Source organism: Lygodium microphyllum, chromosome 28, assembly GCF_053477565.2.
Source record: "Lygodium microphyllum isolate KBCC chromosome 28, Lygodium_microphyllum_v1.1.10, whole genome shotgun sequence".
In the NCBI taxonomy this organism is placed as follows: Eukaryota; Viridiplantae; Streptophyta; class Polypodiopsida; order Schizaeales; family Lygodiaceae; genus Lygodium; species Lygodium microphyllum.
Genome location: NC_141162.1, coordinates 104,904,699 through 104,931,665, shown reverse-complemented (window position 1 = coordinate 104,931,665; position 26,967 = coordinate 104,904,699). Strand labels below are relative to the sequence as shown.

The following is a 26,967-nucleotide window of genomic DNA, read 5'->3' as shown; positions in this document are numbered from 1 at the left end:
GGCTTCCAACAAGCTTGAGAAGCATACCCAAATCTCAACCTTACAACATGAGAACTTCCTATGAATTTGACGAATTATCACAGATCTACCAAAGATTGCCCATCTACAATTGAAGTGGCCTACATGCAAGTGTTCGAGACCCAATTTGTACCCAAATGTGCATCAATCAAGGGGATTCTGAAGAGCGACCCCAAGCTGCAACCATGCTATAGACCTTTAGGATGTATCTACAACGGACTCTTTCGAGGATTTGAACAAAGATCATCCACACCCCCCATGGGTGATGAGAGAGGATGTCATCAAAAAAGTGTGGAGAATTTGAAGTAAAGAGATGGTACATATAAATCTGCCACAAACACAAAGAATACAAAGAACAACAAAATATGCAAAATAACTCAAAGAAAGAAGATCCAAAAGATGGAATCCATATACCAAGGCTAAAGTTAGTACAATGGTATGGCTGAGGACAGCCAACAAAGTGCAACAATCTCCCTCTAAACAATAGAAGCAACGTGCTTGTATCTGATGGCTGAATGGCATGAAGGGACTACATAAAAATATACAAAAATAAATACAACATTTATGACATGTCAACTAATGCATTCGACTCAAAAATGAAATGCACTTTAATTGGGGTTCTCAACACTCAAGTTAGGCACTTTTGCACCCAAAATATATGCTCTACTAACACTCTCTCAAATCATGGGTGGTTTGCACAAGAAAATATGTAATGATTGACTCATCATGATCAAGCCACCACCACACTACCTCAAAAACACATTGATGTTAATGTCAATCGTTCCAATTTTCAACCACAAAGAGTAGAAATAGTTGAATCTCAAATCCTATCACAAACCAACTCTACCTTTGACCAAACCACACAAATGTCCCCTCGTGAGATTGCAAAGATGGCTCTCTATCAAACATCCCATCATGAACCAAAAAGGCAAACCAACCCCACAATTTGAATCTATGAGACTTGGTCAATATTATGAAAAACCGCAATTTAAGTCCACCACACGTGCATATTGAGGAAGCTTTAAATATCCCACCATCTCTCTTTTTTTTGTGAAGATAATTAAATTAAGTAGTAAATATTTACATCACACCATCAAGTCAACATAGAACTAACAAACATAAACTCTCTCTCTATGGAGATATTTACATGAGGCTTGCAAGCTATCAAAACAACCTATTACATGAGACCACCTCTCTCTCTCTCTCTCTCTCTCTCTCTCTCTCTCTCTCTCTCTCTCTCTCTCTCTCGTGAAGATATGATAGGCCTTGCACTGAGGAAACATAACAATTCGACCATGACTGAAACATAAAGACTTAGATAGTGACATGCAAATTCAAACCCTAAGTACAAAATGCAAAACGCAAAACACACAAACAAAGAAGAACTCTAAAGTAAATGAAACAATGTTGTAAATGAATGAGAGAACGTACAAAATGCTGGAGGGCACAGCTGTCCAACAGCTGGTGGCTCTCATAGGAGCAAGCTAAGGGAGGTATTGATGTGTATTGTCTACCAAAGACGAATCTCAAGTGCAACAACCACCAATCGAAGCAAACGCTAATGAAAGAAAGTGCTGAAAACACCAAAACGATCTAATGTAGATGATGGAAACTCATCATCTGCAACAATGGAAAGCTAGGCGACAGTTGTAGACCATGTAGCAATAGTAACTAGGGGCTAGACAGCTAGTAGAAAAGAACTGATGGCTGAAATATGCAAGACGAGGATATGGCTAAATGGTGGACAATGTCTATTTACAAACGTGGAAAGATCTTCCCAAATTAGAGTTTTGCATGTGGCACACAAAAACTCTCCAAAATTGCTCTCTGTTTAATAAAACTTTTAATAATTTGCTATTTGGGGCTGTTTTAAAAAATACAATCTGACTACAAAGAAAAACAAGGAAAATGATGATGTGGTATCTTGGGGCAATCTAGAGGCAAACAAGCACTAGCAAAGCGTAAATACCAACTTAAAAACATTGAAAATGTGCCCCAAATAGAAGAAATGCATGCTAAAATAATGCAAGAGCTCTCGTGTCTTCAACAGACTCCGACATCCTGACAACTAGAGATGACAAACAAACAACCCTAAAATAGGCAAGCTAACAAAAGAACGGTGGTGTAGTGGTAAAGAAGCGCCAATAAAGACAACTCAAAGTCTGCCCAAGTGTGCTCTATACAATGAGATGCAAAGAAGTATGCTACATGATGAGAATGCAAATATACTAAGTGCTGCTTGGATAGGTGTCTCGTAGGGAAATTGTTCACTTGCCCAAACACCCTTTACAAAGATAATGAAATCATTCAACACAAAGTAAAATATACAACAAGGAAGGGAGGCCGATATTGAAGAAGTGCCAAAACCTATAGAATACCATGGAAGGGTAAGAACCCCCTCTCAACCCTCGATGTCAATGCTGAAGAATGAAGAGGAGCCTAATGTCAATTCTCTTGTGGTGCCAACAACCATGATAATAGATAAATGAAAATGGTGCACCCTGATTTGAAGAGCAAGGTAGAAATCACCACCACGATAGCATCAAGAGAGATGTTACACAACCCATCTCAAGATAGGAAGTCTCCATGTTGGTAGAAGAGCAAATCTCCTAAGAAGATGAAACCATGAAAGAAACAATGCACATCCCATGTCTCTAGCCCAAGAAGAACCATTGCAAACCTACATGTTAGCCCTACACTGAAATACAAAACCTTGCAAAAGAGATCAAAATCTATAAAATTAAGAGACATGGTGAGATGCTCCAAAGCAAAACAAAACAGAAAGAAAAGCTAAATGAAAGATAAGCAATGAGTATGTGCATGAGTGAATGCGACGAAAGACTAAAGAAGGAAAAACTAAGGATACATCCACCATTGGATGTGTCCATCAACACATATCTGCCAATGAAACACCTGGCGACGTGAAGAAGTAGTCCTAGATGGAGGTGCAAAGGATGACTTAGGAATGGATAGAGATCAATGGGTGAGGAGCTATACACCAATTAGCTGATCCTTCAAGAGTACTGAAGCATAAAGGCTATTGGGATTGGTTCGCATACCACATGTGACATGTCCAACGACCACTAAAGCAGACGAAGCACATGGGGAAACAGCAAGAGATATAATCTCACTAGACTATCCAACAAGAGTAGAGGCAATCACAACAATCTGCAATGGTTTCTTAGGTGGAAAACCTTGGGCCTTGGTATGACACTCCTCATCTACATGGCTAGATCTCTTGCAATGTGTGCAAAACATATTTTTCTTAAGGAGTTATTGTCAAATGGGCTTTGGTTCTTTATTGTTGTCAAAGGAAGGGGTGTCACACTTGTTTTGGCTTGCCTTTGCATATTGTGAGTCCTTGCTACCTCTGATTTTCCCTTGCAAAGAAAAGGCAACCAAACCTTACTCTAAATGAGAGTATATGCAGAATTATTTGTAGACTTGATAGTGTAGCCTCACGTAATGCAAAAACTAACACTCAAATCTCATAGAAGGTCGACAATCAGAGCAATGAGATAATGTGCTCAACGAAATGAAAGTATTTTTCAAGAAGCTTGTTCAAAAAGAACAATCGTTGTTTGACGTCAATAAGCCAATAGTAGCAAACTCAATGAGAAACCATCAATATTTAGCCAGTTTGACTCTCAAATCATCCCCTTTCTTAATGGAAATCTCTTAAAGCTCAAAGTCGAGATTGATATGCCGAGTGCAATCTCATTCTGCATAGCAATCAATGAGATGAATCCAACACTTGAATGCGAGGGGCAAATGCTATAATTGAGCGTGAAACTCGAGAAGCAACCTTGCATAAGCTCAACATTAGGAGTGATATTGCAAGCTCTCCATTGACAAATGTACTCAAGGTGAGCCAATTGAGAATCTAGCATAGACTTGAGACAAACTACTAGGTCCCAAAGTCCTTGAAATTCAAGCACTTTTTACATAAAGTCCATTGACCAAGTGGTAAAATTAAACTTGTTAAAACAACTCTTATTTGTGAAGGCATTCTTGGCCATTGCAATAGAAGTGATGGTACCATAAGAAGGATAATGTGGATAGAGGGGATAAAGAGGGTAGGATGGAGAAGTCGAGTACAATTGGAAATTAATCCCAAAGAATCCACCATGCATGCTAAAAGTGTGCAATGGATCCAACTATAGGCATAAACTAATTGGACATGGACATGGTGATTGCATGAGTAGCCCACGAAGGAGGAATCGGAATACGTAGAGCAAAGCATGGAAATCCTTGCATAGGAGTGACCCATGGAGTGTGTAACGACACACCATAAGCCAAGGATGAAAATCCTTGCATCTAAGAGGCCGATAGATGAGGAGTTAATTGACGGAGGGTAGTGAGAAAAATGCCCAACAAATCCGTTCCAAGGTAAAAAGAAGTGCTCACTTATGAGCATATAAAAGTCGCAATGTTAAAGGGTGACATTCCCTCTAACGGTGTAACATGGAGCAAAGAGGTAGTGAAGTAAGGGTAGATAGAGTACAATGTGAAGAAAGAGAAAGTGCTAGGAGTGGAGATGAACGATCCAACTCCTAGTGTGCTAGATATGGAAGTGAAGTGCAATTAGAGGATTTGGAATGAATAAGAGAGAAAATCAAGATGTGGATCAAAAGAAGGTGGGATGGGAGGGATTTGAGAAGAGTGGTTTATATGCTCAAATGAAATACTCAAATGAAATAGAAGATATAGATATACCTAATGAAGAATATCTACTTCAAGAGCACCCTCTATTGAAGTCTACATAATGAAAATCATTTGGATCCTACACACCAAAAGGAGAAATAGGGAAGAGCTATAATTCACATGGCTCAAAGGGGTTATAGGAACCTAACATTGGGCTTGGTTGAGATGAAAAAGATGAGTAACCAATCATTCCAAATGTCGTATGTCCTCCATGATCAAAGAGAGAATCATTTTCAACAACCGGTTCAAATACAATAGCAAAGCTGATAGGAGGAATGTAAGCTCAACTATACGTAAGGTGCAAGTACTCTTTAAACTTCTGTGGCATGAGACTAAAATTTGAAATGAGAGAAGAGAAAGAAGGTGAGGTGTTGTCTTCCTTGTCAAGTCCATAATGCCTTCTCAAGACCTCCAATGATTGAGAAGCCTAATAAAACATCGTGGGATCTTCAAAAGGTGTTTTAAGACATTATGAATCACTTATATGTAGTTCATGTGCCTCGCAAAAAACCAAGCCTCCACAATATCTGCAAGATATTCTTTACAAGAGCACCAACTCTAATACCATGTGAAAATTTGCTAGGATTTGCACTAAGAAAATACAAAAAGTACGACCATGACTAAAACACAAAGACTCAACCAATGACATGCAAACCCCATTTTGCAAATAGGATATTTGGCTAGTCCTAAAGAGTACATTATTTGAAATTTCTAAAATGCTTAAAGCTAGATAAGCTTCATAAACCCAAGCCTTAGTCCCAAGTTTAAAAATATGTGATTGATTTCTAAATCCAGCTCAATTGAGCTCTACTTTTTCAAAAATTTTGTTATGTACTTGAAAATGGTGTGAAAAGTTGAAAACCCTAAATAAAACAAAAAATACATGGATCAAAAAGACAAATCCCTAAGGTTGAAAAGCAATAGGTATTTCAAGCCACTAGGAGACTGAAACAATGTATCCCAAAGCCAGAAACATAATCATCTTTGCTGGAAACCATCCAGCTCAGCCTTTATCTATCAAAGTTGTCCAAGTCTAGTAATTCCACTTCCACAACTCAATAATGCATAGTTGCCGAGAAACTTGTTTCATAAGGTGAAAATGCATTTCAACATTTGTAATCACCACTTCTAATGGTTCATTTGACACACTGATATGGATATGGACATTGATTGTGAGAATTTCATTTCAATTGTCCATGACGCATTCATATATTGATTGCTCTCCCATAGTTGAAGTTAATGTTGGTCACGGATAATGGACCATGATGCATATAGGTATTGATGTTATGTGGAACCTTCATTTGTATTATATAAAATCATGAATTATAATGAATCTGTGTTTCCTATGCTGGAGTCATATTCTATATGTATATAAAGTTTCATAGGTTTTCTCCATTTTGAATGAAACCTATTTCTAACATTTTACAAAACTTGCATGGAACCTATGAAACTCATTTCATATCTCCCACTTCAAAAACCCCGAGTAACTATGCAATAATCGTCTAGTGAAGGGTACAGCTTACACAAAATTAACAACCTTCAACATTTCCCAAATCGAATCACCAAGAGGATTGCTATTGACAATGATCCTAGTTTTGGAGGAGAAAGTATGAAGCTATGGTCTAAAAGCAATTTTCTTATTTTTCCCAATTGTATTCGTGGTTTATCAGGCCAAGCTGGTTCATTTCTTCAAGTAGTTACTCAATTGATTCAACCCCTTCCATCTTTCACCTTATAGTCTCTTGACCTCAAACTTGACCTTCAGTTCCAGATTCAGTGCAGCAGATTTATAGGCATCAATTTTTTAATTTCTTCACTTGTGCAAAGAATGCTTCATTTTGTGACAGCTGAAGTGCAATTGCTTCTCACCATATCAATGTCAAAGTGATGTTCAAATACTTGATGCAACTCATTGTAAACTTTTCATTTCTTTTATTTTGCAAGTCAAACCAATAGAATGATTTGTAATCGTTTGCCTTCACAAGACCAAACTCTTTACTGCAAGTTTACACTCCCGCTTGTATCCACTCCTGTACATAAAGGCATGCTGAAAACCAAGGAATCACCTTTCATGTGGGTTAACACCAAGTTCGTTCTTTCACATACCCCAGTAGTGCTAGACTTGTAGACAGTTTCCCTTAATATCAATAGCTTAAACTTGAAATCTGATGTGAAAGTTCAACATATCATGCAACCTGTGGCAGGCTACCACATGGCACAAGACAGATCAACTATAATTGTCACAGTTGGAAGGCATGAAGGGAAAAATTCAATGTAGAACAGAAAGTTTAAACTTTCCATTTGATGCTTTCTTACCAAGCATGTGCTACAAGCTGAAATCTCAAGTCTGAGACTCAAGTTGACTCTTTCAGACTGGGCCAGCTTTGTCATTTGCAACACAAAGAATCAAAAAGAACTCTTCCTCTCTATCAATTGGCAGTCTTTGTTCAGCGATTTTTCTTACTGTCCCTTGAGTTCAAGGCCCATAACAGCTATAAAGAGTGAGGTACTTTTGAAGATTTTGGAGCTGCTCTTTACCTTTTCTCCCAAATCCCAAGGAGTTTGTTGCTGTCTACAGCAGCCTAACTCTTTTCTCTATTCTTGCAATGATTTTGCATATTTCCAACCAGATTATAGCATTTGTGGCTAGTCCCATTGCCTTTATGCATTTATCTTTAGGGTAAGACTCAGCATGTTGTTGTCCATATACACTTATTTAAAGCTTGTTGCTTCTGCTCCATTGTGTGCAGAGCTTCTCTTTATCTTTGTGTGTGCTATTTAGCTAATTCACCCTTGACTGCATACAATCAGCTAGTGCACTTTCCCTCATCTCTCCAACTAGTGCTGGGAACTCTGGTACAAGTACTGTCACCTGCTCACTGATGACCCCCCAACCAGCTCAACTTGAGGTCCTAAAATTGACCTCACTCCAAACATTTTGGTTGGTGAAGCTGAATTACTGATAGCTGCATCAGATGCTTTCACTTACAAAGAGGCTATGCAGCTGGGCACGGACTCCGGAGCTCTAGTGGGTGAGAGTGGTTGGTGAAGCTGTATTGGTGATAGGTGCACCAGATGCTTCCACTTTACAAAGAGGCTATACAGCTGGGCACAGAGTTTTGCAGGGGAGAGTGCACTACCAAAGACATGGTCAATGGCATGGCACTTGGGATGCAGCAGCACATGCAGATATGACCAACAAGAATGGGGAGAGCAACAGAGCAAGAACAGTCCAACAGTGATAACATGGCAGATTGTGTTACTATGTAGCAAGCATTCAGCTACATAGAATGCAACTGGACAAGTTTGCTGCTAACACTTCAAATAGAGATATTCATTCATAAGGATGAGTTGCACACCTATGTGTTCTTCATAAAGAATGCAGGAGAGAGAGAGAGAGCACAGCCCCTATTAGAATAAAAATATCCTGCAAGCCTCTCAATGCAAGAATTAAGTATAATCATTTCCTAAAAGCTCTTTAAAAATGGAAACAAAGAAGACAAACATTGTTTGATAACCAGGGTCCTTCTCAGTCAAAATTTCATGTTCCTCAAAGTTGCATGCCTCTATATAATGTCACATAACCATGGGAGTTTTTTCTTTACATGTAAAGCCTCTACAAAATGAAATGGACCCACTTGACAATTACTCATGTGTAGAACTCGATATTCTGCATTCATTATTCTTATCACAGGGACTCACCTGGTATTTTCTGAGCGGATAGACTTCACCACAAAAAATCTTGGATCACTTTTTGTAGATACCTGCATCAGAAAAAGAGTGAGGTATAGGATACAACCAAAAGACAGAGTTATCCATGGCTATCAATGAAAGCATCAGTACTGTTTTTGATGAACATAGATAGATCTACTAATATAATGCAGCATGCATACTTAGAGAATACACAGACAGTACTAAGTTAACAGTCTTTTTCTACTGCATTCTGTATAGTCCTCAATCAAATAGGAATAATGCAACAAGACACTTTCTGGCAAAATAAATGAGCTCTAGATACAATATTTATACTAACAGGAGAAATCTTTGAAGACAGCCTTGCTGGACCACTGAGTCGATTAATTCTGCGCTTCTCTTGCGCACCATCATCATCTACAGATCTGCCTCCCAGTGATGCCCTTTTGTCAGTAGCAAGAGCAAATGGCCGAGGGACTGTGAAATTTGATCGAGATGACCCCACTGAGAGTGGCCTTTGAGAATCATTCAGACCTTTTTGCTTCTCAGCTGGTAAGGGTTTACTACTGTCTGTCAACTCCTTGCCTCTAAGGGACTTCACCCCACTAGCATTTGACACTACCTTTGAAGCAGACTTTCCGAGAGCAGAAGATAGAAGGGGTTCATCTGACCCTCCCAGCTCCATCAATTTATTTGCCAAAGTTTCAGTATTCATGTTCAGAATAGCTGTGTCACATTCTTGCTCCTGATTCAACAAACAAAACATAAGTACATTCAAATATACTAGCAGGTCAGGACTCAGCACCTTACAATAATAACAAAGTCAAGCAAACTATAGTACAGCTCAAAATATGAGACATAGGTAAGATGCAACTGCTAATTCGGATGCTTAAAATTTATTCCTGTATTATGTACCATTGAAAGCATGCAGTTAAGTCTCCCTTCAATAAATCTTAGAGCATAATTTTACTACTTCAAAATTTTCTGGTTCTAATACAGCCTTCTTCTCATTTCATGATCAAAGAGAAGTGTATGGCCTCAAGACGGTTTATGCCCTTGTACTTGAAAAATAAGATGTTGTCAAAGTAATGGAAAGTGACAGAAACAATAGAACAAGAAAATGATAATCAAAGACCACAAAGAAACACAAAAGATATAATGAACCAAGGTAAGCAACCAACAATGAGATAAAACCTATGCATGACAAGCTGCTCTACAAAATGTGTACAAGTCTCCTCTCTCTCCCCCAAATGCATAATTGCTAACACCCTATCTCAAATCATAACTGATGACATATCAAGTAAGAAGTATTGAGTAGAACCAAGGGTGGGTGCACCATGGATACTCAAGTAGCACTATATTGGATGCACCTTGATAGTATAGCAAACAGAGTAAATAAGTAGTACTTTGGATGAGTGTCAAAGAACCAAGGTAGATAGTGAAGCACCATGAGTAAATAAGTAGTACTTTGGATGAGTGTCAAAGAACTAAGGTAGTGTTCCCTCGCGAAGACAGCTCATAGCCAAGGAAGAGAAACCAATCATCATACATCATAACAACCACTCCTAGGGAGCCATGAAGCTAGACTCCTAAGTCCTCATCCCAAAACATTAGGATGCCCCAAGATGCCCTCTTGTGGAGAGAGCACACTTCACCATGGAGCTAAAGATAATACATGCACAATGTATTTTTGTTGGAGTGTAAGCAAACATCTCAAGACTCCAACCCTCCATAGTAGACCATAGGTGTGTTATAGTTACTTGGAAGAGAGAGCAAGTCCCTCGAAACATACATATATACAATGCATGCATGCATGACCCCTTGATACATGCATGCGCTCTTTTTTTTTCATGAAGAAGCTTAAATTAAATGCATAAAAATATATACATCAAGCCTTCTAGCCAACCATAAAAGATTCTAACAATGCATAAGTCAAGCCAAAAGGCTGTCAAAGCCTAGCGCACAAACATCATGCCAATGGCACAATAGGAGTAGAGAGAACAATATCCAACCAAGGAGCAACCACATCAAGGAGGACCAAGTCCATTGAAACCATGGAAGAGATCTACCATAACAATAATCCTCAACCACAAGCCACATGCAAACGAATACCCGAGGTTGAATCAATACTAAAGGCATTATGGGTGCGCCAACTATGCTAGAGAGCTATCCATCTAAGAAAATGGAAAAGGCAAGGATGATCAAATTGCAAAGTGGACAAAGAAGGCATCCTGCCCAAAACCCAAGAACAGATAGGCATCCACTATCAACTCACGGAGGACCACACATGGGAAACAAAGCCCCAAATCTATTTTACTAAAGGGTAGAAGATGAATAGATAAATCGGTCTCATCGCATGTAGTACAAAAGATACACACACCAGGTGAGATCTTGCAAGCACGTAGCACATCCCCAATGAAAAGACCTCCGATAAGCAATCTCTATATAAAAACTTTCCCTTGATAAGAAATGTTGGACCTCCACAATCCAAGAAATCTATCCCGCCAATTCACTCTGCTATCCTGAGCATGACAAACTTTATTGGCTTTCTCAACAACCCATCAATTATCCTCTACCATCTTATGATAGATCTGATTAGAGACCTTATCAAAAAATCGTCAATTTTCACAAACATCCAATCCTACCAAGGGGAAGCAAGAAAAGAATTATAACGCTAAAGCTACTCCCGCAAGGTCGATCAAATATGGCTACAACCTGTAGGCACCCACAAGTACTAGCATATGCAACGAAAGAAATAAAGACAAAACCGACAACAAAGCCGCATATATATAGCTATCTCATGAAGTAGCCTGCTTTGAGCTCCCTGATGTTGAACGATAAGATATTCCACCCTCATGTTAATCAGAACCGTATACCAAAGGGGTGCAAGCTTGTTCACATCCGTCTAGCCAACAAGCCGACAAAGTCACTAACTATATATGCTCAAGAATATAAAGACAAATAAGACGTGTTTCATCTTTATACTTTGAGCCCAGCTGCAAATGTTTACAAAAGGTTTTGCCTTTGAGAAAGGATTGGAAACCTTATTCACGTGTCTTCATACATGTAGACTTAAAGATTTTCTAGCAACCCAATTGTCGATCACTAAATCATGCAATATCATAAGTAGCCTAAAACATACACTTCTAACCCCATTATTGACAGCTAATTTGTGCATGATCATATTAATTAGTAACCTAAACCACACACTTCTATGATAATGCAAAGCTTCTATGTGGTTCCCTGTTTTGTTACACGACAATTTTAGAAACTGTTCTAGGAAGTAGGATTCACTAAGTTGGAATGGTACAAAGCACGCGATCAGCTCTTACACATTCAATAGACATGGCAATAAGGGCCTGCAGTAGCTGAGAATCAAGATATTGGGATAACCAATAGAGAAGAAGTAATATGCAAATGCACAAAGGGATTGATTGTGGGCCTATTCAACCATCTAAGAAAATGGCATAATTCAAAAGTAATTAACAGAATACACTAACCTAAGATCTTGGTTTATAGTCACCAATGAAATGACACTTGTACTTAATGAAATACTTGCTCAAGAGAGAGTCTGTGTTACAAATAAGATGTGATCTGATTAGCCTGCCTTTTCCCCTGAATGAGAAGTATTCACACTCTATCCTGTATGGGCTGTAGCTTAGCTGTGCAATAATATTTTCCTGCTCTTCTCCTGAGCCAAAAGTACACACTTCCCTATGTGGCTGTAGCAACTCTTGTGCACTAATGTTTCCTTGCTTTAACAGTGGCCCTTTGATCTAAAAGAGAGCAGCAACCAGCCCACCAGACAAAGTATTTGAATACATGTAAAGCCCCTTAATCCCCTGTACATGATGCCGCAATCCTAACATTTTCATGTGCCCACAATTTTGCTTAAGTCTCCATTCTGCATTCTGATACTGATGCTTCATTTCTAAGCCTAACCAATCATCAAAACAAGAACACAATATATATGTATGACAATAAAGTGATGCTGCAAAGTGATTTAGTCTTCTTTTAATCCCTTCATAACCACTCACTCAGGACATGTAAGTAATTACCTGTGCCACTGTTTCTTCCGAAAGAAGCAAACCTTCTACAACGCCTTCATCTACAGATCCCTCATGAGCACTGCTTTGATTCTGATCCAATTTTTTCTTGTACACTTCCTCGGACTCGTATTCTTGTGCAAGCTGTAAAAGCTCTTGGAACTCATCAGGCTTATGTGACTCGCCATTTGCAGTCAGCAGTTGTGATGACCCAGAAACAAGCTTGTTTATCTTCAGGCCTAAATAATCCTTAGTTTGAGCACAACCAGGGCTTTGCTTGCCACTACCAAGTTCTATGCTTTGGCTAGCTGCCTCCTCGTCATGACCATTGGCAGCTCCACTGTTTCCAGTTACTCCGATCTTGTCTATGCCATCAGAAGTTCCACGCTCCATACAACCAAGATCACCCATTCCTTCAGTTTAAGCTAAGCCCCTTTGAAACTTCAAAGGTTGCAAACATTCTGCAACAGCCAAGAATAAATAGATTAGAAAAAACAATGTATAGTAACAATTCTACATTTTACGTCAGGCATAAGCATGTCTACTAAATTCAAAAGCTTAATCATTCACGCTTGCTGACATCAAAAGAGAACCGATAACGTTGTAACCGGAGCATAATAATCTAATGCTTACAAGGACCATCAAGCTGGGGAGCCTGAAGAATGATATCCTCAAATTTGCACTGGCTTGGCCAATTTTGAGATGGTATATGCTCTGACACTAGCTTCTCACATGCTCGGGAGGAAACTCAGAAAACGACAAAATCATCCCTCAGAACTCTTTGGCTCTTCTACTTCAACTGAGCACTTAGGACAAATGGGAGGCAGCAGGGCAGCAGAATTCTCGTTTTTGAGAAGTCAAACTCAGAGATCCCCTCACTCCCCCACAAAATATCAAAGCGATCTATGCTTTGTCCACCAAAGTGCAGGAAAAAACAAAATAAGCAGAATAAACAAAGCCCCAAAGCCCACTTCTACACATACCTTCTGTGGCAGGCTCTTGTCTTCAGCTTGATCAGAGTAGTAGTAGTAATGCAGCTCAAGGAGGCATCAGTAATTCCATCAGGGTAAAGTAGCAGCCATGAGCAGGAGAAGAAACAGGGGATTTATAATGTCCTCAGAACAGAGTGACAGTCGTGAGAAGAGAAGCAAAAACAGGGCATTTACAGTGCCTTCGGGCATGGGTAAGGAAGGGGGGAAACTAGGCGGGCAGGACCAAGCTGGGGTAAATGTACAACAAAACAGGACTCCTGATAAGGAAAGAGGGGGAGAGGAGAGCATGAGACAAGCAACGCAGTAGAAGAACCAGAGAAGGAGAGGGTTGGGTGCTTGGGCTCATTTAAAGGAAGGAGGCGCCATTTTTAAACCCCTACACAGAGAAAGAGGGAGGAGGAGGAAAAACCCACAACTACTACCAGCCCCTCTAGGCTACTAAAAGTTGAAATTTTGATTCAAAGAATTTTAGATGCTACTGCCGAAGGGGGGGAAGAACGATATGGACAAGGGCACGAGGTAGAGGGCCCCTCCTTTATGTGAATCATATGCAGTTTGTGCTATGTACCATAGTTTCTATCAGTTTTCTATTATTAGCCTTTCCTCTTCCTCTTGTTGTTCTTATGTCTACATTTGTTTATGCATGTGAGAGGCCTCTGTGTATAACTTTGCTTTCTCTAGCTAATAGTATGTTTGTGTATTTTAGAAGTTTAACAATTATGTGAATATGTGGGGAGATCTCTCTATATAACTCTACTTGCTTTCTCTGTATAATAATGTGTTTGTGTATTTCAAAAGTAAACTAAGTTTTTATATATGCATTGAACTACATATGTTTTCTTCTAGATCTCATAATATGTTTGTGTATATTTGAAGTAAACAATGTTGTAAATGTCCAGTAGTAAGTACCTATTGCATCAAGTCTTCGCTTTTAAGTGTTTCTAACCCCCATAGAGTGCACTATTTGCTAGCTTACGTGTGAGTCTTGCTTTTTTGAATTTGTTTTTGCTTATGGTATGGTTTGTCTCTTCCAAAGTTGGAGGGAGGGTGAAGGCACAAAAGAACAACAACCTATGCCAAATCCTTTTTATGGATAAAAGAGCAATTCTTCCATGATCATATAATTGCCTCATTGTGCAAAGTTAGGTGGAGGGCAAGGCAAAAGGGTGACTGTAGAACTAAGTCCATTCCTTCCTTGTTTTTGCTTTATCATTAATAAAAGAAAAAATCAAGTGCATATTGGATTTTCTCCTCCTAAATGGGGCTAAAGGGATTCCAAAGCCCGTGTAGAGAGAAATGTGAGAAGCACCTTACCATGCACAAATAGAAGGAGAGAGAGAAAGAGAAACACGAGTTAAGAAGGAGAGGTGGTGTTCTAAGAAAAGGCCAAGCGAAGAATGCTCAAGTGACGAGAGTACTTAAAGACGTGTAGGGGGAGAGAGAGAGAGAGAGAGAGAGAGAGAGAGATTATGTTGGTTCTTGCCTACTATAAGTGCTCAACATGAGACCAATATAAAAGTTAAGTAATGGAGGGGAAAGAATGGTCAAGATGCAAGCGAGCGCGCGCGCGCGCACACACACACACACAAAGGTGTTAGAAAAGGTTCAACCATGGTTGTGGATTGTGAGAGGTGCTAAGTTATTATGCTAGCCTTGAGGTTTAATGACTTCACTAATGTGAGACTCGTAGTCCCTCTGCATACTCTTGATTATATTTATTCTAAATATTATGAGCAAAGGACACACACACACACACACACACACACACACACACAGAGAGAGAGAGACACACACACAGCTCACATGTATATGGTATTGAGAAAGCATTCTTATAGTAGCTAGTGTTCCAAATGACCATATGTCATTTAGGTTGCTCCCTCTTTTGCTAAATCATAATTACCTAAGCCTCTTATAGCAACATGCTTGTGAGACAATACATCAATATTCATACTCATCTCCCTTCTCCTCCTTTTAGTTCATGACTTTCCAAGCCTCCTACAATGCTAATCACACTTAATAAAGGATGATTTGACTAAAGGGCCCCTCCTCATTTTAAAAAAGCAAAAGTTTAAGTCTTGTGTGGAATTTGCCTAAGAGTCACATAAATGACATTGTAGCTTATTTAGCATATTACATGTCATAGTGTAGTGACATGAGAGAGTCAGATAGAAAGAAACATGCATAGATCGAGAGAGGGGACGACTAAACCTTTCTTAGAACGTGTCTAAGAATGCCACAAATGTCATTGTAGTTTATGTAACATATTAAATACATAGGATAGCATGTGGGTTCAAACATAAGTGATATTTTAATATTATTTTTGTAAATGAGTAAATTCTCAAACTTTCAATGCAAAGCTTTTCCATACACAATGAGCAATTATTCTAGAAATGACAACCTAAAGGGTATATTGAATCTTCAAATCTAAGCCAAGCGTTTTAAAAAATACCTCTCCAAGGGAGGTGTTATATATAGATTCCAATGTATTTACCCCCTCTAAAGACCGAATAGTTGGGTTTGTAGCATGAGTCTCATGAGATACTACTTTTTGGTCTTGCCAAAGAAGGCAAGACATGGCATGGCATCCCCTTAAATGAGCCAAACTAATTAAGGTTAATAAAGATTAGTCTTTAGATGTTGATTTGCAATATATGGTTGGTCAGACATAATTATTAGCATTTGTTAAGCTTTTAAGTTCTCCTTCTATGGTCTTTACTCAAAGTTGTTGGTTATTTGCCTAGATATTAACTACACTAGTTATAGTAATTACTCTTGCATGGAAGATCTACCACTGAATGCTCTTATGTATAGAGGACTTCTTTGTCTTCTCTGCACCTTCTTTCCCATTCATTATTCATAATAATATATTGCTAAGTACATCTACATTTTAAAAGGAACATAATACTCATTCACCTTATGTTCCTTCTCTTATTTTCCTCTTTGCAAAGACATCAAAAAGTAGCATTGTTTTTCATACTTGATAGGCTTGCATTGAATCTTTGGCTCTAGTTTACTCTTCAACTCATAAAACATCCTCTTAAAGAATCCCACTTTCAAGGTGGCCATAGCCACCTAGCAACAACTACAAGCCAAATCAATGCCACTATAGTCAACTAGATTTGCATTTCTTTTCATCTTATATGTTGAGTAATGTTGCTTGTAGCTCACCAAAATCTGCATGTACATTACAAGCTTTGACACAAAATCATGGGTATCACTCTATTTCTGTGTTTGTGAAAGACTATTGTTTTCTATTTTCATCTACTTAGACATGCCCTTCCCACTTCTTCAATTTAGGTGAACAACTAGTTAAAGATTATCTTAACACTAAAGACTTCCCTATAATGTCCAATTCACACATTCCACTTGGAGTGGTCTTTTAAACACATGATAGTTCTCTCCTACTTCGTTTGTAGTAGGTACACATGCCGATCGATCTTCTTTCCTTAAGAATATCCCATCCAAACATATAGTGCTTCTTTCTTGGTGTCTATGTCAATAAATTTGCTAAATATTCAAACATTGGTTATAGAGCAAATGGAAGCTTTGTGTCTTCCTTGTTTTGTAGTTGGTGTTGTCTCATACATTTTTGCTGATACGTGGAGTCGCTGTCCTCGATTTTATTTATAATTCATCCACTATTTGTCTTAATCATAAGTATCACCAAAAACTTCATCGGTTCTCATGCAATGATGAGCCCAACTATTTCCCCTTTGTGTAGATGCTTATGCTAGAGGGGAGGAGTCACTTGATGTTGATAGATATATCTATTGAATCACCTAATCTAGCTTGATTCTCCTCTATGCCCTTCAAGAAGGCATGCAACTTTGTATATTGTAATGTTACATTTTCATTATTAATCCCTATTGCATGTTTCTACATTATGTCATAACATCTCCATGGTTAATTGTGGACAACTCATTTAGAGTTCGTACATTGTGAGGAAATGTTTTCTTGATGCAATAACTTTAATGCTACTTATTAAGCCAACAATCATAGTATGTAGGTTGCTATCCTCACATCTTCCATTCATTAATTGCATGCAATATGTTTGCATCCTTCTACTTGGTTGGATCATTGCACTTATCACTTATGTGCATATTACATTGGGTTTACTTTGGACTCAAAAAAGGCCCTCCTAAAAAATTCCAATTCAGCTTGGATAAAGATAATCCAAAAATTCTTTAAAAAAAATATATAAGACTAGTTTTGATATATTGGCTTCAAACTTTTATATTAATATATAGTTATTTCAAAATGAAAATGTCTTACCTTTGATGTTGGAATAAAGACTACAAATACTAACATTTAGAAGGTGGATTTTAACGGCTAGCATCTCAAAAACCTAGTCAGTAGGTGGATCTTTCAAATGTTTAATTATCATATAAAATTTCATGTAATCTTCTCATTTTCATTTTGCATTCCTTTACTTGCCTACAATATAAACAATAATTATGTTCTACCATTAGTGCTCATTTTCCATTGTTTTTCTTCTTTCATAGGAGAAAACTACCCGACTTCCTCTCCATTTTTTGGAAAATGGAGGAAGTAGGTGCTCGAAGGAGAAGAGTAGTCCATAACATTCATGTTGTGCTTAATCATGGAATACCAATCTCTTTGAAAGAGAAACTAGCCTTTCATTTTATCTTATTGCGGAAAAATAGTTGTGCAGTATGTATTTGGTCAATTAAAGCTAGGAGGAATACAATAATCAAGTGAGCAACTCTTATCATATTTGTGGGGGGGTGGGGACAGGGGGATAATATGCATTGAGTATGCGTGTACACTCAATGGTGTCTATCTTCTTTTATGTGTGATAGGTTTTGTTGCACTTTAATCAAAATGGTCATGTTATGATTGACTCCCATGGATCATCTAATGTTGGTCTTCTTATAAATCTCAAGGAGCTAGAAGTAATCACAAAGAAAATAATGTTTAGGAAGATTACCCAAAAAAACATATAGAGCTACATAAAAACCAATACAATGCATCCAAAAGATTATTAGTGAGGTAAACATCTCACACAAAGGCTACTCTATAATGTATAGAGCTTTGTAATGAAATAAGAAGTAGCTTAATATAAAGGGCAAGTTGTTGCCAAACCCCACATCTATGAGATTTGGCCACAATTAAATAATGAAGAGGTTATGGATGCATTAAAATGTGTTAACCCTTGACAACACTGAAAGAAGAGCAAGGAGAGAGCCCAACATGGGTTCAATGGAATAATTTATGGGATACCACCCTACTCCAATAATTAACAATCAATTTGTTGTAAATAAACTTATTGTAGTCCATCGAAGTAAGAGTTTAAGGTCAAGCTAAGTGTTTAAGGGCCTAAAAAAAGTCATGTAGAAATTTAGATAAGAAAAATTGTAGTCCATCGTTGGGCACCCATTCCCCTAACTAGGCCAACTCAATGACCTAATTAGGGAAACGGGCACACAATGTAGAAGGATGCCCAAGAAATAAAGTCCATGTATTTCAATTGAAAAAAAAGTAATGAAGGGTCATTCTCATGTGTGTGCCAATTGCTTCCAAGTTTCTTGCTCTCTTTCTCACATTGTATTCTTACTTGCTTCCACACACACACACACACACACACACACACACAGCTCATGCACATGTATTTGGTATTGAAAAAGCATTCTTATAACTAGTGGTCTAAATTCCCATATGTCATTCAGATTGCTCTCTCTTTTGCTAAATCATGATTACTTAAGCCTCTTGTTGCGGATATAATTTGTGCTACATGCTTGTGATAAATCATTAGTATTCATGACTTTGTAAGCCTCCTAAAATGATGCAAGTCACACTTAATAACAAATGATTTACTCAAGGCTTCCTCCTCTTTTTAAAACATGAGTAGTTTAAGTCTTATGTAGAATCTACCTAAGAATGGCATAAATGTCATTGTAGCTTATTTAGCATATTACATGTCAATGTGTAATGACATGAGAGATTTAGATAGAAAGAAACATGCATAAAGGGAGAGAGGTGACTACTAAGCCTTGTGTAGAATGTGCCTAAGAATGGCATAAGTGCCATTGCAATTTCTTTTGCATATTAAATGTCAAAATGTGATGATATGAGAGAGTTAGAAAGAAATATGTAGAGGGAGAGAGGGGATGACTAAGACACAAGAGCGGTTAAGTAAGAACCAAGTTCTCTTTCTTTTGAGAACACATATTAAAAGAGGCTATCTAGCTTGAGATAAAATATTCGACAAATGGATGGACACATGCAATGTAAGATAGGCCAATGCCACATTGTATGCATTGATTTTAGGGATGCCTCTTTAAATGTCTTGTACTAAAATAAGTAGTGAAGCAAATATTATTAAGTTTAAATTGACAAATACTAATAAAGGTTGGTGGACCATCATGTACGTATTAAATTTAGGGATACCTCCGATTAAGGCATAGCCTAAGCAAAGGTCAGTTGTAATATTGTGAGAGCTTATGATAACGTGCATAGCCTTGGAAATATAGTGCAACTAGGTTCAATTGTACCATGGAAAAACTTATCCTCAATGTTTATGGCATTTGTGGTGTGGTGGTGCCACTTGATTGATGTTTCTGAAGTTCTTACCATGTTAATTATAGCAACCAACCCTTTGGGGGGGGGGGGGGGGACTGCTTTCAAAATGCATAGAACATCACATGGATTCAACATAAATAATATTGTATTCACCTATTTGTAAAGAAAATATACATGCATAATAGGTTCTTGAAGTTTTAGTGCAAAGGTTTTCCATACACAACGAGCAATTATTCTAGAAATGACATTATAAAGAGTATATGCCGTTTCCAAAGGCAAGTACACGGTTTTAAAAATACCAACTCATCCAATATCCTCACAAATGATTCCCATCACACTACGAAACACTATGGGAGCTTGTGTGCCACCAAGTAATTTTTAGACCATGCTTGTTAACCAACTACCACAACACCACTTTCAAGGTGGCCATAGCCACTAGCAATGACCACAAGCCAAATCGATGCAACTATAGTAGACTAGGTTGGCACCCCTACAACACAACTTGCTAATATTGAATTCCATGACCCAAAATAATCCATCAACTATCCACACCTTTGCAAAGATGCCACTATGGATAATTGTGAAACACATGTAATATTGCTCAACCCTCCATATATCAACAAACTAGTCCATAAAACAAAGAGGAATCATGAGATGGTAGCCTAGATGCTTTTGTATTCACTCTTTCTAGATTTTTCAAGTTATTTACATCAAAGAAGTTGAGTAATGTTGCTTATAGGTCATCAAAAGCTGCATCTATACTATATTATTAATATGGTTGTAGTTTTGGGAGGCCCCAAACCTCCAAAGGGCCTCTCGAGAGCTTGAACAAATTTCCAAACCTATAAATTTTTGAATTTTTTATTTTGTCTTTCTAACATCTCTATAGCTTTCTCTTTCTTTCACACACACACACACACTCTCTCTCTCTCTCTCTCTCCCTCCCTCTCTCTCTCTCTCCATTTCTATTGGTGAGCACTTACTTTCTCTCACTCTCTCCATTAGCATGCATGAAACCATGCAACTCTATGACCATCTCTCTCTCTCTCTCTCTCTCTCTCTCTCTCTCTCTCTCTCTCTCTCTCTCTCTCTCTCTCTCTCTCTCTCTCTCTCGTAATGAGCAATGAGTTCAAAAGCCAAGGGGGAGGTTGCTTATGTCTTTCCGCTCAACATTGCCTCGAGAAGGCAAAATAACAAATATGACAATGTGTGTGGCAGCATTCATGCAGCATTTGCAGTGGTGGGGAGGCATGCAAGCAAGTAGCGACGAGTAGTGGATAGGGCCATCCAACCGATTAATAGAAATCAAGGGGGCAGCCACTTACATCTCTTATCTCAACATTGCCTCGAGAAGGCGAGACGGGAAACATGGTAGTGTATGCGGTGGCATTCGAGTGGCATTTGTGGTAGTGAGGAGGCAAAGTAGACAAGTGGCATTAGTAGTAGTGGGAAGGCTGGTAGATAAGCAATAGACACAAGGAGGGGGAGTTGAGCAAGCATGGTGGACAAGGATAGTAGGCATATGACTAAGTGCAGGTAGTTCCAGCAAGCAAGCAGCAATGACAGAGAGCTAGATCGCTACAAGCATAGTCTAGTGGGGAATCGGCGATGAGTAGAGCCACCTAGCACATCGAATGACAAAAAGCACACAGGAATCATGTGATGGGGTGTGTGTGTGTGTAGAGAGAGAGAGTTGGAGACATTAGAGAGATAATTAAATAGAAATGAAAATTTTGGAGGGTAAAAAAGTTTAGAGAGAGAGAGAGAGAGAGAAGTTGGTAAAAAGAAAATAAAATTTTTGGAGGGAGAGAATTTTAAAGAGAAGTAAACAAAGAGAGGGAGAGAAAGAGATTAGAGAGAGAATTTAAAAGAAATAAAAATTTTAGAGAGAGGGCAAAAAAGTTTGGAGAGAGAGTGAAAGGTAGAGCTCGAGTGAAAGTACACAAGTGAAAGCAAGAGTAAAGGAAGAGCTATGGTAGATAGCCAAGAGAGAGAGAGAGAGTGTGTGTGTATGTGTGTGTGTGTGTGTGTGCGTGTGTGTGGGAACTCCAATAGTCACAATGTGTGATCGTTCTTTCCTTATTCAATAGTCACTAAAAGAATAAACAATAAAGTGGCAATGATGGGCGTCTATCACTTATAGTATAGAGGTGTGCGATCACAATGTGAAGTAAATAAATGGCAGCATAGGCTTGTTGAGATATTGAGCTCCACTCGTGATATGCCAGGGTGACCGTTGTGCATTTATGTCACCGACTGCAGATGCGGTTGGTACACCGCCCATGAATAATAGCTAGATGACAGATATCCTTATCTACTCTAGTTCGTGGCTCAATTAGTATGCCACCTTAGTTAGTTGAGTTTGGTTTGAGACCCATATATAGGGTTCCTTTATTTCTTTGTACTTGAGTTCTTTTGGCTTACACAACTAAGAAGAGGAAAACTGTTTTTAGCCTCCACCTTTGTGTGTATTCCCCCATTGTGCAAGCAAGAAAGCTACAAGTGAGACTCCTTCATTCTCTCCCACAATCTTAACATGGTATCAGAGCCTTGTTCGTGGTAAGGAGTTCAAGAAAGCAAACCAAGTTCGCGGTGTTCTGGTAAGAGGACCAGTGTTGCTTTCATTTTTTGAGTTTGGGAGCAAGTCTCTGCAAGTAGCACAACCGGAAAGTGCAAGAGTGCATTGTCTCAGATTGAGATGCCCTTCGCGGTGTAGCAAGAGGGCAATATATGCTACGGGAAAAAGCTTTAGCCCTTGGTTGCCCTGTTTTTTGATTCGAGGCCATTTCGGGGCCTGTTTTAGAGGCGGAAAATTTTCACACGCACTCAGGAAAAGGCCCTATTTTATGTTGTGCGACCACTATTCTACAAGTCGGTGAAAAGTTACTGTAGAAATTGCATCGTATGTCTGTGCGCAGAGACATTGGGAGTTACAGAATCATCCTTGTTGCCTGTTGATGCAAAATCGTCACTAGGAAGTGACTGTGTGGTCAAATACCACTTTTGTCAGTTTTGTAGATTTGCCCTTATGAGGTTGAAGCTGTGTTTTTTGCAGTGACAGAATTTTTTGCAGTGTTCTGTAATGGCGTCTAATTCTCTTTCACAGATTGTCATTGAAAAGCTTGACAAGAATAACCTCCAAGCATGGAAGTTTAGAATGACGAATTTCCTTATGGGAAAAGAATATTGGGAATTCGTTGCAGGAAATGAAGAAGAACTAGTTCTTCCTGATATTCCCAATCAACAGCAAATGCAGGTATTTAAAGGATGGCATGAGAGAGCCAGAAAAGTTATGTACTGGCTGTCTATCAGTATTTCAGACTCTATGATTGTGCATATTCAGGATGCAAGTACACCAAAGGAGGCATGGGATACTTTGTCAAAAATGTATAGCACAAATACGCAAGCCAGGAAAATGCAGCTCAAGGAAGAGTTGCACAATGTGCAAAGAGAAAGTATGAGCATCAATGACTACCACATGAAGGTGAAGAAGATTGCAGATGCACTTGCTTCCATTGGGTCACCAGTGGAAGATGATGATTTAGTTTCTGTAACCTTGAATGGTCTAGGAAAGAATTATGCATATCTCCGAACATCCATTTTCGTCCGTGAAAGATTTCCTGATTTTGAGAAGTTGATTGCTCTTCTAATTTCTGAGGAGCAGAGAAACGATGGTACATCTTCTTCAGGAGGAACTTCAAAAGAATCTGTCTTCTACTCAAATGCTGGAAGAGGTAGAGGAGGCCGTGGTAGAAATCAGAATATGTAGCAAACTCAAGAAAACCAGTCCTATGGAGGAGAACATGGTAACTCTAGAGGCAGGGGGAGCCAAAGAGGTCGTGGTGGATGGCAAAGAGGCCAAAATGCAAACAGCAATGTTGAATGCTACTACTGTGGTAAAATGGGTCATATGGCTAAAGACTGCTATAAAAAGCAAAATGACATCATGAATGGAAAATTGCAACAAGGGAATTATGCATCTTCTAGTAGACAGGGTGATGACAGAAATGAGCATTTGTTTATGGTATAGCACATTGTCACAACTCTATAGAAACAGAATTTGTATCCTTTTTCATTAATTTATCTATATAATGATTTATTAAAATTATTTCCTTTGCACTAATTAGATATAAAGAAAAGTGCATTGGAGCTGGCCACTGATGAGTGGTCTCACACGTTATGGTGGACCCACGCGGTGGGTTAGAGAAAAGATAGTTCACACTTCCACCTATATGGCCCGATTGGGTGCCTGTGACCAGAACTCACGCATATCAGGGTTAGACTCGCACACAGAAAGGATTGATGCCTTGAAGTGTGGGCTAGATCCACCAGAACAGACAGTTACAATCAACGAGATGGCATGATCATGAAATGCTTGTATAATGTGCATGTGTGGGCTGAAAGCTTGAAATGCACATTTCTTTGCATAGGAAAGTCACATGAAGATTCTGATACCGTTTTTGCGATGTACACGGAAAAAGCTTTCATATGACACCCATATTGGGGGGGTCCCTAAATTTTAGGAACCTCAAATTAGCTTAAAAATGCTAGTCCTAAAAAATAGGGATGTCATTCTAAAAATAGTAAGTTCTGTACTCTGACTGTGCTTACTAAATTTGGTTGTTTCTATTCTTGACAGTATTCAACCCAAAAAGGAAGGCCATAGAGAAGAGACAAGTGTCAAGACACTTGTCACACAAGTTTCCAAGTGTCCGGTCACATGTCGGATCTCCTAAAATTTAGGGATCCCCCCAACATGGGTGTCATATGAAAGCTTTTTCCGTGTACATCGCAAAAACGGTATCAGAATCTTCATGTGACTTTCCTATGCAAATAAATGTGCATTTCAAGCTTTTAGCCCACACATGCACATTATACAAGCATTTCATGATCATGCCATCTCGTTGATTGTAACTGTCTGTTCTGGTGGATCTAGCCCACACTTCAAGGCATCAATCCTTTCTGTGTGCGAGTCTAACCCTGATATGCGTGAGTTCTGGTCACAGGCACCCAATCGGGCCATATAGGTGGAAGTGTGAACTATCTTTTCTCTAACCCACCGCGTGGGTCCACCATAACGTGTGAGACCACTCATCAGTGGCCAGCTCCAATGCACTTTTCTTTATATCTAATTAGTGCAAAGGAAATAATTTTAATAAATCATTATATAGACAAATTAATGAAAAAGGATACAAATTCTGTTTCTATAGAGTTGTGACAGCCCTCTGGCTTTTATTCAACTGTCCTTAGCTGAAAAAGCTTATTGATATGGCTGAAGAATGTTTGGGTAATCCTTCATGAGTTTTTCATCTACCCACTGTGCATCTGTTGTGGGTAGATTCTTGAATTTTAGTAAGAATTTTCGTGTCACAAGGCCACTTCTCGTGGTTTGATCCTTGAGAAACAAAATCTTTTTAGGTTCCAAGAGTTGCTCTATTTCTTCAACTTCTGGGGGATCTTCAGTAATGGGTTCCTTTGGTTCTGGTCCTATGTAAGGTTTTAGCAAACTTACATGAAAAGCGTTGTGTATTTTCCAATGAGCAGGAAGCTCAAGTCGATAAGAAACTTCATTTATTTTCTCAATCACTTTGAAGGGTCCAAAGTATCTACTGGAGAGCTTTGGAAAAGATGAATTTTGACCAGAACCTTGTTTGAGCCTGCTTTTATCAAACTTTAGTAAGACATATTGACCTTTTTCGAAAGCCAAAGGTCTTCTTCGTTTATCTACTTGCTTCTTTTGTCGCTCTTGGGCAACTTTGATAGTGGCTCGAACTTGATCCATTGTTGTTTTTAAATCTGAAGCAAACTCATCAGCAGCAAAAATCTTATCTTTAGTGCGAATAATTGGAGGAGGAATCACTTTACCCTGCACTATTTCATTTGGAGCTTTCCCTGTGGAAGAGTGCACTGTATTGTTGTAAGCAAACTCCAATAATGGAAGATATTTCTCTTTGCATGATCTTGTGAGAGTGAGAATTACTTCTCCTCACTCTCAGGTTGATTGTAACTGAGCTCTTCCCTAAGGGACTTGGGTTGAGCAGAAATACATTCCTTCGGGGGGGGGAGGGTTGCCCATCTTCAACCCTCAATCTTGTATCCATTACTTTTACATTTTCATGGCTGTAATTTTGTGAGTAATTTTCATTTTCAGCTTTAAGTGTTCATTATCTTTTATATTAAATCTCGAAAACAAGCGAATATCATAATTGTTAAGCATACTACATTGTTCGAGGCGTTTACAGTGGTATCAGAGCTTTGGCTCGGTCCTCACCCCAACACTAGTAGTGCTTACAATTATAAGTTTGTTTGTTTTCAGCCCTTGCATTGAGTGCTTGAGCTTTTTTTTTTTCTTAAGAGTCTCAATGGATCAATCGAGTGCTATCCTTCAAGCCATTCAAAGTCTTAGAGAGGAGAATCAGCGCATTCGTGAGCAACTTCTCAAACTAGAAAAAGTTGAGAATCCCAAAGAATTCAAGGAAAGAAGCCCATCTACTTCAAGGAGACAAAGCCATACCAATGAAAGGAGCCGATCAAGAAGTCCAACTACTTCTAAGAGGCAGTCCCATTCTACTTCAAGACAAAGAAAGAGATCGCGTCGAATCTCATCCTCTTCTTCAAAGTCATCTGACGTCTATTCTGATGGATCCTCTTCTAGTAACGAAGAGTCACACCCTTCTCGTGGAAGACCTCATCATCGTCAAAGGCGTCAACATTCTTCACCCTCGTCTCCATCTTCATCCCCATCAAGCACTTCATCATCTTCAATCTCAAGATCCGAGCATGGACGAAGGCATAAGAAGAAGAAGAAGCCTAAGTCACTATCTCAACTTGAAAAGAAGATCAAGTTCAATATGTATGATGGTTCCCAAAATCTTGATCTTCTTTTGAAGTTTATTCATCAATTTCAAATTTTGTATGGTCGTGACAAGTATAAAGAAAAAGAAAAGATTAAGTTTGCAGCTTTACATTTAACCGAC

The 26,967-nt window shown here is 38.7% G+C and overlaps 1 protein-coding gene across 2 annotated transcripts in view; it reads right to left on the bottom strand.

Annotated features, from left to right (window-relative positions):
• Positions 1 to 13,969, bottom strand: part of LOC148011832 (uncharacterized) — a 32,044-nt gene extending 18,075 nt beyond the window's left edge. The window contains exons 1-4 of one of the 2 annotated variants that reach the window (XM_087669946.1): positions 13,442 to 13,969; positions 12,471 to 12,919; positions 8,753 to 9,157; positions 8,425 to 8,486 (exon numbers count right to left, since the gene is read on the bottom strand). In XM_087669946.1, coding sequence (XP_087526072.1) covers positions 8,425 to 8,486; positions 8,753 to 9,157; positions 12,471 to 12,869 — 866 coding nt within the window. In that variant the 5' untranslated portion in view covers positions 12,870 to 12,919; positions 13,442 to 13,969. Of the gene's footprint in view, positions 1 to 8,424; positions 8,487 to 8,752; positions 9,158 to 12,470; positions 12,920 to 13,091; positions 13,334 to 13,441 lie in introns of those variants that run through there. The other variant, XM_087669947.1, reaches the window with a different exon arrangement.
• Between the last annotated feature and the right edge of the window lie 12,998 nt (positions 13,970 to 26,967).